The 15,895-nt window shown below is 45.6% G+C and overlaps 1 protein-coding gene and 1 long non-coding RNA gene across 10 annotated transcripts in view; one reads left to right on the forward strand and one right to left on the reverse strand.

The window, feature by feature from the left end:
* Window positions 1–4,657: 4,657 nt before the first annotated feature.
* LOC123060522 (uncharacterized) lies at window positions 4,658–14,936 on the forward strand. 9 transcript variants are annotated; one of them, XR_006428007.1, is made up of 10 exons: window positions 4,662–4,905; window positions 6,165–6,367; window positions 6,884–7,142; window positions 8,803–8,876; window positions 9,865–9,939; window positions 10,306–10,376; window positions 11,581–12,385; window positions 12,473–12,779; window positions 13,656–14,619; window positions 14,717–14,936. It is a non-coding gene; the product is annotated as an uncharacterized lncRNA (long non-coding RNA). The 9 variants fall into 9 exon arrangements; XR_006428006.1 differs by having other exon boundaries at window positions 4,658–4,905; window positions 8,803–9,939; XR_006428008.1 differs by lacking the exon at window positions 8,803–8,876.
* Window positions 13,286–15,895, reverse strand: part of LOC123060521 (cytochrome P450 734A6) — a 4,055-nt gene continuing 1,445 nt past the window's right edge. The window contains exons 2-5 of the mRNA XM_044483280.1: window positions 15,073–15,296; window positions 14,707–14,954; window positions 14,221–14,611; window positions 13,286–14,105 (exon numbers count right to left, since the gene is read on the reverse strand). Of these exons, the coding sequence (XP_044339215.1) occupies window positions 13,650–14,105; window positions 14,221–14,611; window positions 14,707–14,954; window positions 15,073–15,296 (1,319 nt within the window). The 3' untranslated portion in view covers window positions 13,286–13,649. The remainder of the gene's footprint in view (window positions 14,106–14,220; window positions 14,612–14,706; window positions 14,955–15,072; window positions 15,297–15,895) is intronic.

The following is a 15,895-nucleotide window of genomic DNA, read 5'->3' on the forward strand; positions in this document are numbered from 1 at the left end:
ACCCCCTTCTTAAAATTAGATGTTTCGGATGCGGGATGAACTCCTAGCACCAGATCGCATGCGAGCAATTCAAGAGGAATTGGCGGCATTCTTTCTTGACCACGTGATTGCTGAAGACGGAGAATACTATGTGGACCACGCGTCCGTATTTTAGGAGATTATATATTTGTAAAAGATAATTATTGTATATATGTAGCCGGTAGTGTCGGATAGATATACGAGAACTTGTTTGTTCGACCAATCTCTCGGAGAAGGAGAGGTGGTCGATATCACTTCTCTCTGTATGCATATATGTTTATGACGATCTTCTGTTTGCTTACTAGCTAGCTAGCGTGTCTAGCTAGTCCTCTCTCAGCGACAGGCCACGTGGAGGCCCATCTGTCCCGGTTCTGGATTGAACCGGGACTAAAGGGTCAGGGCATTAGTACCGAACCTTTAGTCCCGGTTCATGAACCGGGACTAAAGGCCCTCACCAACCGGGACTGTAGGCCCTTTTTCTACTAGTGGACGTGGTCGGGAAACGATGTTAACCCAATGGCAATGATTGGTAATTAATTAAGTAATGGCAATGGTGGGTAATTAAAGCGTAAAACGCGTTTAGTATGCTGGAGGGATGTAGACCATCAGATTGCAGATTTTGATGGATAGGATGATTTGGTTCTCCGCCCTCTTTTTTTTTATAGTGGTATAGTAGATAGTAGATGTAAAAGCAGGGCCGCTGGCCGCATACTACTCTTTATCTTTCCTTATATTGCAAGATGTAATTTCAACAACTTTATATGCGCATCAAGAATAAGCCCCTTCCTATATAACATGAAGGCGTCGCCACGATCATGGCACGGCGCTTATCACAAGTTTCACAGCTGGGCTACAGCCCGGAGGGGGAGCAGATGGCATATCTGCAGGGGCACGACAACGGCAAGTAGGGTTCGTCCGACACACTCGCACAGGGGCAATGCTTCTGCTTCATGTTCGAGGCTTGTTTTTTAAGGTAATCGTGTTCGAGGCTCGTGGGACGGATACTGGGATCCTTTTCATTTTGGGCTGACCAGTCAACCCATTGAAGCCCATTAGGAGGGCTACACTAGCGGGCGCGTCTATCTATCGCAAGCAGCGACTCCTGTAGGGAGTTGGTACTCTACCACCCCAGTAATCCATTTTACTTTTGTTTATATTTAAACTAAAAATGCCAAATAGATACATTATGAAATAAATAAATTATTTAACTTCTTAAAAAGTGTTCATTGTACATTAGAAAGAATGTAAATGCAGTGTAAAAAAATGTTCGCTCTACTTTGAAAAAAATGTGTGTACCATTGAAAACGAATGCCTGTGACATTACAAAAATGATCATGTGTTTAAAAAATATATGTCACATTTTAAAAAGAGTTTTATATGACGACAAGAAATGTTTGCGTAATTCAAAAAAACTTCATGTCGTTTAAAAAACGTATACTGCATTTTGCAAAATGTTCGCGTGTTTCGAACAAAATGTTTGTGACATTTTTAAAAATATATTTATCAAGCATATGAAAATATTCAATTACTTGAAAAATTAAGTTTCGTATCATACAAAAATATGATTCATCGTGTATTTTAATAAAATCTAAACAACATTTGAAATTTTTGGTTAATAATGTATTTAAAAAATTTAAACGTATTTAATTTTTAAAATGTACAATTTATACGAAAAATTAGCGACATAAAAATATATTTGATTTTTTAATCATGTATTTTAAAAATGTTAAACATGTATAAATATATTCGTGCTGTATACCATGTGTGTGTGTGTGTGTTCAAAAAATGAAAAAATATAAAAATGAAGAATAAAAATAAAAACAAATAAATAAACAAACAAAAAAACCAAAAGAAAACCGAAGAAAAAACAAAGAAAAAAACATTCACTCGGTTACAGCGCTGGGGCGGCCTAATAGCCTCTGATCTATACAAATCACTATGAGCAACACAGCTCTCGCACGGTGGGCTATGTGACCCCAAATCGTATACAGCCCATGTTCCCTTGGATCGTTTTAGTGGGCCAGCGCATATATGGACGCACGTCCCTCAGAAGCTCTCAATTCGTGAGTATTTTTTTCAAATTTGGGAGAATTTTTATGCAAAACACATGAATTTTTTGAATTCATTAATTTTTTTAAATGCGTGAAATTTTTCCAAATTTATGATTTTTTTTAAAAATGAATGTTTTTCAGATTCCTGAATTTTTTATAATTTTCTGAAGAAAATAATTTCTTTCCAAAATTCGTGAACTTTTTACAAGTTTGTGAACTGTTTTTCAAATCCGTGAACTTTTTCAAACTCAATAACTTTTTTGAAATTCGTGTATTTTTCAAATTCATGAACTTTTGCACATTCAAATTTGTGAATATTTTTCGAAATTTATGAACCTTTTTCAAATTTGTGAAATTTTTCAAACTCGTGAACCTTTTCCAATTTTGAAAATTCAGCGGTCAACACTTGTCAAACAGTCCACTGTAAAGAGTCGATTTTTTTAGTCGTCAGAAAGTCAAACCATAAGCACACGTGAGCCACGATCGAGCTAGGAGCGAGCCGGTGTAGCGATCTAACAAGAAAGCTTAAGGCCTTATTTGGTGGAGGAGGTTTGGGGAGGTTTGGAGGGGAATGTCCTCGCGGGGTTCAAAATTCACAGAAATCCTTGTCAGCCCATTTGACACGTAGAAATTGAGCAGACCAATCCTCTTCGATCCCCACGAATCCCCCTCAATCCATGTGGTACAGAAAACCTCCCAAAACACCCATGGAATTGGACGCTTTGCTTTGATGCTGCTGTTGTAGGAGGTTTAACCAAATAGAGGGGTTTATGAGGGGGGGGGGGATTAGTGGGGAATTGAGGGGATTTGGGTGGAAGAGAGGGATTAACCAAATCCCCTCATATCCCCCTCCATTCCGGGGCTGCAAAATCTCCCCTGTCAAACGAGGCCTAATAGGCCGGACCAACAATGCATGCGCGAACTCGCATAGAAGGACTAGTTGACGAGCGCTCCGAAGTCGCAACGATTACTCGGGGGAGCTGAGGGTGCGCTCTCGGCCGCCGCCATGTGCCGCTTTTTGATCGCTCTCTCTAGATTTTTATTTTATTCTTTCACACGCGTTTTCTGTTTTTTATTTTTTTTTTACTTTTTGGTTTTTCACCGGTCTTCCTTAGCTTTTGGAACAAAAACAATTTTAGAAAAAAAATTGCTCGAAAAACATGTTTTTTTCTCCCGCTAAAGGCATGATTTTGCTTCCGCGAGAGGCGCGGTCGTGCCTATCAGAAACGAAAAGAAACACATTCTATTTTTTTCTTCCGCAAGAGGCACGGTTGTGCTTTCGAGAGGCACGACTCTGTGCCTCTTGAAAATGAAAAAAATACATGTTTTCTGTTTTTTTTCCTTTCGCGAGAGACACAGTTTTGCTTCCGCGGGAGGCACTACCGTGCCTTTCGAAAATGAAAAAAAAACACGTTTTCTATTTTTTTTTTCTTCTTCCGCGAGAAGTACGGTCTTGCTTCTGCGAGAGGCAAGGTTGTGCTTTTCGCAAGAGACACGACCGTGCCTTTTTCGGGAAGGAAAAAAATCGTGCACCCGATTCGTTTTTTTTGTCAGATTTTTTTTGTGAAAAAAAGTTTATCAAAACCTATCGACTTGGGATCTAGTTTTGAAAATCTCGACGCGAGGAATTCAACCGTGAAAATGGTTTGATATTTGAACGCACGGTTTAAAAGATAAAAACATTTTGAATAAACGGATATACGAAAAAAAAAACTCTCATGTTGCGATAAGTAACGCACATGCAGCACGCCACTTATTACAACCTGAGAAAGTGGAAGTGATCTTTGCAAGGATTACTACTCAATTAGTGATTTCGGGAAGACTATACGGAGAAGTAATACGTCTCATCTATAGTAGTGCGGCGGCTTCTGGGCCGGTCCAATAGGATAGCTGCTCTTGATTTTTTTTCTTTGTTTTTTTATCAGTTTTCTCACAAGTTTACATTGGTTTTCTTAGGGTTTCTTTGGTTCTTTTTACGGTTTTCTTCTTGTCATATTCTAAATTAAAACCTGCCATGCTCAGAATTGTCATGCTGTCTGGAAAGAATTGTCATGCTACATCAAGTGGGAAAAGCTAAAAATTGCCATGTTCTAAAAGAACTCAAGTTGTCATCCCGAATGTGTTCGCTTAGATTGTCATCACGAGCGAAACATTTTTATCGTTAGCTCGTAGCTCGCTCAGTGAGGGTACATGGGAGCAAACGCTTTAAAACTGATGCACAAGATCTGACGTGCTTTGGGGGCCTTTCGCTCGGATTGCTCAAAAATCTACATGAGATCTATAGCATTCAGGTAAAAACTAGATACTTCGCCTGAAATCATCTGCGCTGTCAATTTAAACATGTCCTTTCTGTTTACCAGGGTTTGTGACGACGGTACAAGTGTTTCTTAGCACAAGTAATCCCTCCGTTCCAAATTACTTGTCATAAAAATGAATGTATCTAGATATATTTTAGTTGTAGATACATCCATTTCTGTAACGAGTAATTTAAAACGGAGGGAGTACAAGTGTTTTCTTGTCCAAAGAAGAGGCCGTGACAGTTGGCACCGAACAAGCTGCGCCCGATACCCCGTCGAAACCGGCCGGGCCCGGCGGCACGCAGGTGTCCACCCTCGCACTGACCCAGCCTCCATTCATTCAAAAAAAAGAAAAAAACATGGCGAAAACAACACCACGGAGGCGGCCGCGGCCAGCGGCCACGCCACGAGACGACGACGGCGACGACGGCGACGCGAATGATTGGTAGGAGAGAGGGGCGTACGGCGGGGCGATCCGGGCAGGGCGGAAGGCGACAACGGGAAGTGGGCCGCGACAAGATCCATGATCCGAGGAGATGGTACTCGCCCCCTCCTCCCCGCCTGGATTTTTTGTTCCTTCCCCACTCCGTACTTGTCTCCACCCGCTTGGATCTTCCCGGATTCCCTCCGCATTATGTATGCACTGCGCGCTGGGGGCGGCGCGCGCCTACGCCCGATCGCCCTAGGGCTCCTCCCATCGATCGATCCCTTGTGCCCGCCGCTGCCGTAGGAGCCGAGATGCGCCGATCGAGGGTGAAAGGCGCGTTTTAGTTTTTGCGGAAATTAGGGCCGAATTCGTGCTGGATTGAACGAATGATTCGATTGCGTTGCATGCGGCGGTTGAGGAATGTGTACGGTAGGACCGTCGATTTGTGGTTTCCGATTTGAGAAATTCGTAGAACATTCAGCCCAATCTCGTTATTATTGTCGAGAAGCTCCCCTTATCCTCGAAGCTGCGGCCTCCTCCCTTTTAATTTAGTGAAAACATGCACCGGCAAGAGAGATCCGACTGATTATTCAAATTCGACGGTCCCGCGTTTGTTCCCTGCGAAGGATTATCAAATTGTAACATCAGGGGATATTTTAATCTGGGTTACATAAATAAACATGTCACCCTTGGATATGCCACACACATCTAAATCACTAAATGCCATTGGTTGAATATCAGTAACGAGGGCTGGATTCGGTGCTGACATTGCACAACTAAGGAAGAACTGTGTCTGTCAGATTGACCGAAATCAGGTGGGAAAAGATTAGGGAGTGTAGGGAATGCAAATGGTTTATAGGGAGTGGAAACCGGGGAGAAAGAACAGGAAGAGATGATTCTAACCTTTTACAATTGTTAAGCCTCAGGTGCTTAGTGATTAAACCACTCTGAAGTAGTTCATATAGATGACTTCATGGGCTGTGTATTACTAGTGGTTTACCAGTGTGATGCTGACCCTTTGTACTAACACCTGTCATGGTTAGTTTGCATCAGCTTATGAAACATCCCATAGCAGTTATGTAAGCAACTGAAAGAGTCCACTGTTAAGAGCAGTACATTGGTTTTCTTGGTAATTGGATCCAAAGGTACTATATTCTGATATTGGCAAAGTGAATATTTAAGTTATCTAGCAAATATAAACTTTTATTGAACTGAGAAAATGTTACCGACTCATTTTCAGATGGCACATTTCACCTGACATTGTCTCTGACTGTGTTGCATGCCTGCGTTAGGATGAATCTTGTGATAGTTGAAGTTGGTATAGCACTCGACCAGTTTCTGACTCTCTTGAATTTTATTTTGCAACTTCAGGAAAATACAGGGAGGTTAGAGAAAGATATTTTTACAGTGAGATGGCGTTGGCCAAAACTGGATGTCTGCAATGCTGCAGCCAAAGCCATGACATTGTCTATACAGTACATGTCAGCAAGTGGAACGCAGAACAGTTACTCTGAGAAGGTACCCAGATGGGTCATGAGAGCAGCTCAATGCCTGGTGTTGGCAGTCATGATGTGGTAAATATTCCTGCTTCTGCATTCAATATCTGTATACACTGATGGGCTAGTATGGGCCTGAATATGTTTTCATCAACTGTGCGTACAGTGATCATATTCATATGGACCTTTCCCTACCCCCACCTCTCTATCTCTCTCAGCTGCGCAGTTACTGCTCAAGAGACATTCATTGATAAATATCTTACTGTTCTTGTGTTTACCTGCTCGGACATCATTGCTGCAATTTATTAGTTATATTCCTGAGGCAGGCAGCATCGCAATTCATGAATTGGTATCAAAGATGTAACTACTTCATTTACTTCGTGTATGCCTGCACAGTTCTTTCTATTCAAATGTCTTGTTTGTTCCATTCAACTATTCACCAAAATGCCTGCAGAGAGTATAGTCTTGCTCATTTACTTTCTGTATATATCCGAACCATCCTCCCTCTTCAAATGGCCTGTTTGTTCCTCCTGTAAAAAAAGCATGCAGATAGCACAATCTAGTTCTTAGCTATTCTTATCCCTCCCTGTTCAGGTGAGATATAATTTCAAGACGACAATGCCCTTAGGTTGGTCGAACATCCATTATAAGGAGGATTCGAAATAAGTGGGGCAGTAATTTGTTTGATGATGCTTTTTATTTGGTCTGCCGTACCAGTCCACCAATCCCTGTTATACATTTGGGTATTATCAGAAGAGCACAGTCACGTGATGCACATGTGATGCCATGGATTCTTGGACGAATGGCATGATCATCGATTCATGGTGCCTGCTCTTGGCATCTGACACGACAGGTCAGAATCACGTATCCCCATGTTCGTATGTTTTCATGTAGTCTGTTGCATGCATTAATTTCTTAAATATAATTTTAGTTGCTTTCCTAACGATATGCAAAACGATTTATGCTGGTTACAGCAAAACTATGACTATTTACCTAGAAATTGTATTCCATGATGATTTTTGAGCATCTATTCATGCCATTAAGAACTGAACCAGACATTTATGTATGCTGGACATGAGCTATGCTTAGAAACTTAGCAAATGGGCAATCTAAAACAAACCTAGCAAGCAAGCAGTAGAAAAGTACTGTGATGACTAGATCAATGAACCTGTAATGACAATGTCATGGTGTTGTAACAAATTCAGTATGTTAATTGTCACACGTTTTCAAATGTTAGCTTTGGGATGAGTTAGTTGAACAAGGAGACTGTTACTATTCATGCATAGATGATGATCATGCCAACAAGGGATCATGAGCACTATATCAATTGAACAGACATCTGCACGGTGGAGGAAAGATGTATAATGCCGATGGTTAGTTTTTCTCCTTTTTAAAAGAGGAGTATCCAGATCAGATATTTGTTCCTATATCTGCTCAATCCAGGCTGGACCAATCTAAGGACAAGAGCCAAGACCCACTAGAAATTTGGGCAATGAAAAACTTGTACTGGCCTTGCTTTGATCCTGGAACAGTGTATGCCAGTGGTTGGAGGCGTCGAGCTAACCTTTTCCGATAGCAAGAACATTGATTTCCATTTTTCCCATTACTAACAAGACGAGAGAGAAGATACTTCCTTGCTATGAGGCAGTGAAAGCTGGAAGGACTCCAATCATCAGGACACAGCTTGGCGCGCTGCTGCTGTCTACTACTCTCCGACATAATGGCATAATTCAAGGGTGCTAAGGGCCACAAGAGTTTGGTACGTAGTGCCCCAAGGCACTCAAACAAAACAAAAACCAAACGGTCTACGTGATGAGGGATTAGATTATCTGAAGGACCATAGATCTTAGGGGATTTACTGGGGGGTTGTAATGCCAGTAAAAACTAAGTAGATTTGGGTCTTCGAGGTCTCCCTCGGTAAGTCTATGAGCTGGAATCCATGGAAGAGTGTACACTCCAAGCATGTCGAGCTCATCATATCTTTAGATAGTTGAGGAAGGTTTGGTTGGCGTGAGCTTGATTTGTTTTCTGTGGTGGTATCGGAATTAGGAGAGAGCTTGGGGTTAATACGGTGTTCCACACCCTGATCACAGCTGTGCAGTCGTTGGTCGGACGGCTGTCGGGCACGATACAGTTTGTTAACTGACGGGAAGCTTTTTGGCGGACCTGCTCTCGCATGTGATGCTAGACCCTCTTGATCCTGTCATTTGGCCTGTGCCGGAAGGTACGGCTGTAGAGAACTTTTATGTATTCTTTGTCGCTTGTTTGATGCTCTTTCCCTCCCAATTTGAGTCTATTTGATGGTAGAATAATATTTCCATGGGGTACAATGGTGAACCATTACATTAGTTTTCTTCCATTGCCTAGCACGTGCTCCGTAATATTCCCATACCGGTTCAGTTTAACTTGAGGCCTTGCTGCTTCTTTTGGTTGTTATTATTTTCTGGATTTACAACCTTTTCATCTTTTTAATTTCCACTTGCCCTGATCAGTTTTCTGCTGGATAGCTACAGCCTGTAGGTGCCGCAGGAAAATGACAACAGCACCTTAAGTTAACGCAGCTAGCGCCCGACAACGTGTTAATGAGGTCTACTCACATCTCGTAAAGAATCAAACGTGCTGTACTGTCTTCTAATCTTATAAAACGGTTGTTTTCTTCTTAAAACTGATAAATAAGTTGAACTTACAAAATATATGCTACAAAACTTCCAAAGCTAATGTCAGAAATTTCTAGGCAGCAATCTACTACCTCTGTCCGGAATTAACTGTCACTGAAATGAGTGTTCACCCATTTCAGCTACAGTTAATTCCGGACGGAGGGAATATTTTCTAATGGGAGTATATTTTGGAGTTAAACTCGAGAATTGCTCCTCGTTTGCACTTTGTATTGATTGTTGAAATTTAAAGTATTTCTGTGTTGGTGAATTGACATGCACATCTGATCCAGTGCTAGCTCATATAATGTATGTTGTTTCACATTAGGCAAGTACATAACGATCTTTATAATAGATGTGTGGCCGGTGCTGCACCGGGTGGATGGACAAGAGATACTCCATTATTGCCCGAGAACCAACTGTTTCACATGAATATTTTGTACGGTCTCCATTTATATTTAGGTTGGTCTGACTTAAAAAGGCAAAGAGATGCCATTTTAGTACTAATGGGGGAACTCAGAGATATGTTCTCTCTCGTGGTCATTTGGGTCAGGTTACATTTTATTGCATAATACAAATGCCATATTTAATTATGTGCATAGACAAAAATGCACTTTATGCGCATAGATTTTAAAAAATATGTAGATTTCCATAGATATTTTCCTGCTTAGGACAAAACTTAAATCCTTGAGTCATTTTGGGATCAGCTCGTATGAGAATGTCATATGAGAATGCCACCTGCTTTCATCATATGGAGGGCACTGTATTTTAGCTACTTGGCTTTAGCTGGCAATCTCAATATAGTATAAGCTAGCTACAGTTGAGTTAACCTAGATTAATGATCCTGTGATCTCCTTTTGAGACTGAAGATTTTTTTTGGAAAGCTCACCAAGAGTGAATGATCATTTTTGAATCTTTTAGATTGATTGGTGCATGGAAAGAAAGGTTCCGGAAGATGCATTTGGTTGACTGGCAGCAGAGAGGAGAAGATTACTGGTGAGATGTGCATTGCCCCTAGGAGGGGAGCAGGTTTGCACAAATTAACAAACTAAAAAGACTAGTGATAGAGGACAAGAACGATTCCTTGGTATCAAGACATCCATCTATCCCATCCCGCCTTCTTCACGGACCTCACCCCTTATGTTTCTGCTCAAAATAATCATTTTCGCACTCATATGATCCTGCAGCATGCATTCAGTTATCCTAGAGTTCAAACCCTGTTGCCCTGATCATTTGCTATTGCAAAGTCCCTATCTTTATATGCTTCAGTCACATGAATGATGAGTTCGAAAAAGAAAGGTAGCCTGCTATGATCATTGCATGCAGAAATCTAATCTTGTGTGCTGCTACATACTTTTGCAGCATGTGGCGATTAGGGCATGTACAATGGTGGCATCACTATACTGGTGCCCCATGCTCCACCTAGATAAAAGGTAACTGAAGCTACTGTTTAGTTCTACCTTCATCCAACGGAAGCAGTAGTAGTGTTCTCAGGTTTGGTAGCTTTTTCTCTGTACAAAAAGGTAGCAAGGTACTGTTGAGCTCAGCAATGGTGTTTTCCAACGCTTTCCCATTGGCTGCCTTGCACTTTTTTCACGGGAGAACCAGCCTCCTCTGCAGGATCCCGTCTAGCGCTGCAAGCAGCATCTTTTTCTCAGGTTCAACTATCCAAGCCGACTTGGCAGCTGGGGCACCGGTCCATCCTGGAGCGTTGGCCTTGCCCTTATGCACCAAATAGAAACACATTTACAAGTGCCACTGCGGTCCCATTTCAGTTCGATGTTTTGAACCATGCTGCACAACGGCCCTAGCCCTCCTAGTGAGGCTAAACATGCCTTCCTCCCGGAAACTTGTCATAAACTGTTCAATAGTTTACGTGCCGCGCCTTTTTAGGATGCCATTGTGATGGTAAAGGTGTTTCTAGCCCCCCGGATTTTGATAATAAAGTGCGCTTCGCATGCCGGCTAGAGATTAGTGGAGAACCCTATGACCAATTCTGTGTTAACTGTTAAGCGATAGTTAACCCTAAACCTACTCTTATGAAGATTTAACAGTGTTGAAGCCACTATGTGTTTGTTTAATCATAAAGGTAATTATGCGGTGCGTTGGGGTCACATGCTCTTTTGGCATGCCCAATTGCCTCATTTGTTTTAGGGCACATTGTTAGCATAGGGAGGAAGTGCCATCTTACTACGATTAATTAAGGGCAAGGAAGGATGCTCTCTGGCACATGCCTTCCCTTATGGGGACCAGAAACACATGGGAGCTACATAACTAGAGCCCCCCCTCAAGAGGAACAAGGCTGTGGCCCCCTTCGGAGATCTCTAAGATTAGAGCTTTCTTGCCCATAACATCACCATATTCCCCTTCCCTGGTCCAATTTCCATAGTAAATTACAGGTGCACGACACTAAAGCGACGGTTGAAAGTTGTAGCATGTTAACTGTCAATTATGTTTTCTGCCGTCAGGCAGCTGTATTTTCTACTCGACACTAAAGCGATGGTTGAAAGTTGTAGCATGTTAACTGTCAATTATAATAATGAACTGAAAATAAATGCTCGTGTTAAAAGCACTACTAGTAAAGTTAGCAAGAGGTGAATCGTCTCCGAGATTGATTTCCCCATTTGTGATTTTCAGCATTTCTTGGAAGGAAAAGCGAGTGTTTCCCAAATGACGCTAAGGCCTTAAAAGGAAGATGACAAACAAACATCTGCGGGGGAAAATGTGCAGCTGAGGGGTTGGATGTTGTGCAGGCATGAGTTTTTTCCTTTTGCCCAATCGAGCTTGGCTTTGGGAAGAAGAGAAAGGCGTTTGATGGAGGCAGGTCCGTCCGTCCGTCCGTCCCTCAGGTGGGGAGAAGAGCCTGTGCTCCACCTGGCCAGTGAAGTGGTGGCTGGCTGCCCTGTCAATGCCTTTGCCTTTTTTCACAAAAGAGGTAAAAAGGAGCTGTGCACTTGAAACTTTGATGCTGGCAAGCCTACACGTACCGGGCATTATGGGAGTACCTCCTGTCTGTGGAGCTTGTGAGATGATGCAGCAGCAGCAGCAGCAACAGCAACAGTCAATTTGGGTATAAGTAAATCCTGCTGTGCAATGCAATGCACACTGAGCAGTGGGTGCCCCTTTTTCTTTTTCTGCAGATCAATGATTGGGAGTTTTGAGGCATATGGTAGGTACTTTATGGTTTCTTTTACCCCTTAGGCGGCCGCTGTAGGGCACTAGCTGAGCTTGTGCCCCAGATTGTTTGCAACACAACACAGTTAAGCAGCATGAGTCCAGGAACTGGGATTTGAGAGTGAGCAATATACTACTATGTAGAATTCTGCTGCGGCTGCAAGGCAAAAACATTCCCTGTGCACAAGGACAAGTGTGCCTGTATCATCATATTGGAAGCATGCGTTTGTTTATTAATAATCTCGCCATGGAAACCGGTAAGCAGCAGGTGAGCAGGTTTCTTGTGCTCCATGAAATGAATCTGGTCTGAGCTGTAGTGATCCAGATCCAAAACTAAATTTGAATCATTTTGCAGATCCCAAGAGCCTCGCCTTGGCTGTCCCAAGTACTCCCCCCACAAGCACAAGCACTGGAGTCCAATCCACTCCAGCAGCGGCAGCGGCAAGCAGGGCAGGTGGCCATCTCATCTCATCTCATCCCACCCCATTTCCATGCACCCTCTTGTGTGATGCAAACAATGTTGCAGCCAGCGCAGTCTGACAGAGGAGATGAACAGTTCGCAGGCCCCTCCACCAGGTCCGGTGCGGCAGGCAGCGCCTTTATCGGCCGCTACAGTCCTGGTCCTCGGTCGGCCCGCGATCGCCCGCCCGCCCTTGCCAGTGGTGAGTGACAGCTTGCCCCGGCGCCGTACGGTACATGTCCATGTGTGCTGCGTTGTTTACAGAGGAGGTGTTAGCAATGGAGCTGCTGATGATGCAGCGACGCTGAGCAGAGCAGAGCAGGCGCACACCACCATTGCTATGCCTATGTTATGATCAAATCTATCTTCTACCCTTCGTCTATCTGCTGCTTGATGCTGCTGCTGCTGCTGCTATCTTGGCTGCCGTGCTTGCTCCAACTGTGGCACACCATTTGTTCCCTTGGCAAGGCACTCTTAAATGGCCCGCACCCAGCGGTGCCCATCTCTTCCTTTAATGGCTTCTACTCTGCATCGCGGGAGAAGGACCACAAGAATGACAGAGAAAGCAATCAGAGCGGCACTGTGGCGCCACAATCTTTGCATCATGCATGCATCTCTCATACCTGCCTTTCCTCTCGTACTCTTTTTGCCTCTCCGTTTATCCCCTCGCCCTTGCCAAAGAACAAAAGGAACATGACATGTGTACAATTTGCAATCTTCCATCCATACACACCAAACCCCATCCATCCACCGAGGAAGAAACCATCATCAACCCGAAAAAGACAGAAAAACTTGGGAGACACCAGCTCAAGCTCAAGCCTTCTACACTGTTACTACCTCTCTACTAATCTCTAAGCTGCTGGCAGGCATTATATGTTAGTGCAGTACAGTACAGGGGGGTGGTTCTTGTAGTCATTCTCTTGGTGGCAGCAGAGCTTTGCTCCAGTGATCTCTGCCCTGGATATGACAAAGCAAAGCAGCACACACCATGAGCAGCACATGGTCATTTCGGCCTGTCATTCTGCCAGTCACAATTCGCACTGACAATGTTGTTAGTGAATTCATCATCTTTTCACAGGCGATGATCTGGCGTCTGGGATGATGGGCGGGATCGGAAGATCACGGGCGCGCCGTACTGCGGGTGGAGGAGCATCAGGACCGTCGGCGCGTGGACGTACTTGGGCGACAGCCGGAACTCGAACCGCTGGAGGATGATGGCCACCGTGAGCTTGGCCTCCAGGAGCGCCAGGTTCTGGCCGATGCACATCCGCGCGCCCAGCCCGAAGGGTATGAAGGCCGTCGGGTGCTTGGCCGCCCGCGCCACGCCGTCCGCGAACCGCGCCGGGTTGAACTGGGTCGCGTCCGGCCCCCACAGCCGCGCGTCGTGGTGCACGGCCATGATGGGGATCAGCAGCTCTGTGTCGCGTGGGATGTGATAGCCGCCGAGCACCACGTCGGACTTGGCCCGCCGCACCGTCGCCACCGCCGGAGGGTACAGCCGCAGCGTCTCGTTCAGGATCATGCCGAGCTGTCAGGGGAATCGGCAGCACGCGGTCAGGTCACGCACTACTTTCTGGGAGGAGGCTGGTTTGAAATGATGGTGGAAATGTGCGTGTCAGGGTGCCAGGGAACACGTTGCTTACAGTCTTGAGCTTGGCGAGCTGCTCGCGGCAGGGGATGTCGTGCGCGCCGCAGACTTCGAGGACCTCATGCCGGGCACGCTCCTGCCACTCCGGGTGCATGGCGAGCACCACGGTGGTCCATGTCAGGAGGTTGGACGTCGTCTGCTTGCCGGCGAAGAAGAACGTCTTGCACTCCTCCACGATGTCGTTCACGGTGATGGGGCTGACCGGCTGCCCTCTCCTGCCGCCGTTGCTGCTGGCGTTGATCATGAGGCCGAGGAGGTCCTTGGCGCACCCTTGGAGCCTCTCGTCGTCGGTAGCCTCCTGCCGCCGGCCGATGAGCGTCACCAGGTTCTTCCTGATCTCCTTGTCCAGTTTCCACGAGCTCGTGTTCTTCTTGGTCGGCAAGAACCTGGATGCGTAAGCACACACAAGTTATGTTACTATGCATTACTTAAAAATCAGTGAGCACTCTGTTAAGCACAGTAATTATGGTTAATCAAGTACCTGTATCCAGGGATGAAGACCTTGCGGAATGCCTCGGAGGCGAAGGCCATGAGCTGCGTCTGCAGCTTGAAGACTGCCTTGCCGTCCTCGTAGCTCCGGCCGAAGGCCGTGCGCGTGATGGCGTCCTCTGTCACGATCTGGAACCACTCGGACACGTCGATCTCGACCTCGCCGGACGCGGGGTCGGCCATGGTGACCCACTTCTCCGCCATGTCCACCACCGTCTTCCCGATGAACGGCAGCAGCATCTGCGGCGTCGCCATGCACGTCAGCACCAACCACAACCCGATCGCATCACCGCCATAATGCCAAAGGAGGCAAGGGCAGCAGAGCCAATTTGGTAAAGGAGGGGACCGAGCGACCGACCTTGAGGTTCTCCATGTGGAAGGTGGGCGCGAGCACCCTGCGGTGGTGCGCCCACTTCTCGCCGCGCAGGCTGACGAGCCCCTCCCCCTCGAGCTGCCGCACCATGGGGTGCGACTCGTAGCGGTCGAAGTGCTCGGCGCGCGAGAGGAGGATCTCCCGGATGAGGTCGGGGTCGGCGACGGCGAGCCGCGGCGTCGGGCCGAACCATATGAGGAACGTGGAGCCTGTGAGCAGCAGCAGCAAAATTAAGTGGCCGTGAGCGACAAGCAGGCAAGCAAACAAGGGGATCAATGATTGACGAGGGAGGCCATGTTCCGCCACATCAGCATCCACCAGACCAGGCAGCGCAGCGGGAGAAGACGCTGGCATGGCATGGCATGACACGACATGGGCACAAAAATACAGACATAAATACATACAGCAAGGTTACTGGTACCGCTAATTAAGCTGCAAAAATGCCAATGCGGCATGAACGCACAAGGCACCAGGACAAGACGCTGGCATGGCATGGCATGGCATGGCATGGCATGGGTACATACATGTAAGTAGAAAAACGCAGGCACAAATACATACATACAGCAAGGTGGCAATCAGTTTCTACGACGACTAAGCTGCAAAACTGTGACCCAAGCAAGATGAGTTATAGTCTGAAGAACGACTAGTACTACTATAAGCAAGCAGAGGATGGAGCAGTGGCAGGTGGTGGAAGAACTGGTGAGGGACTGCGACGGGGTGGCACAGCAGTGGATGTGGATGTGGATGGCGTTGCGCAAGGCCATGCGGGAGTAAATGGGAATGGCGACGGATGGGCCGACGGACGGTG

This window comes from Triticum aestivum, chromosome 3A (genome assembly GCF_018294505.1).
Source record: "Triticum aestivum cultivar Chinese Spring chromosome 3A, IWGSC CS RefSeq v2.1, whole genome shotgun sequence".
NCBI classification, from domain to species: Eukaryota; Viridiplantae; Streptophyta; class Magnoliopsida; order Poales; family Poaceae; genus Triticum; species Triticum aestivum.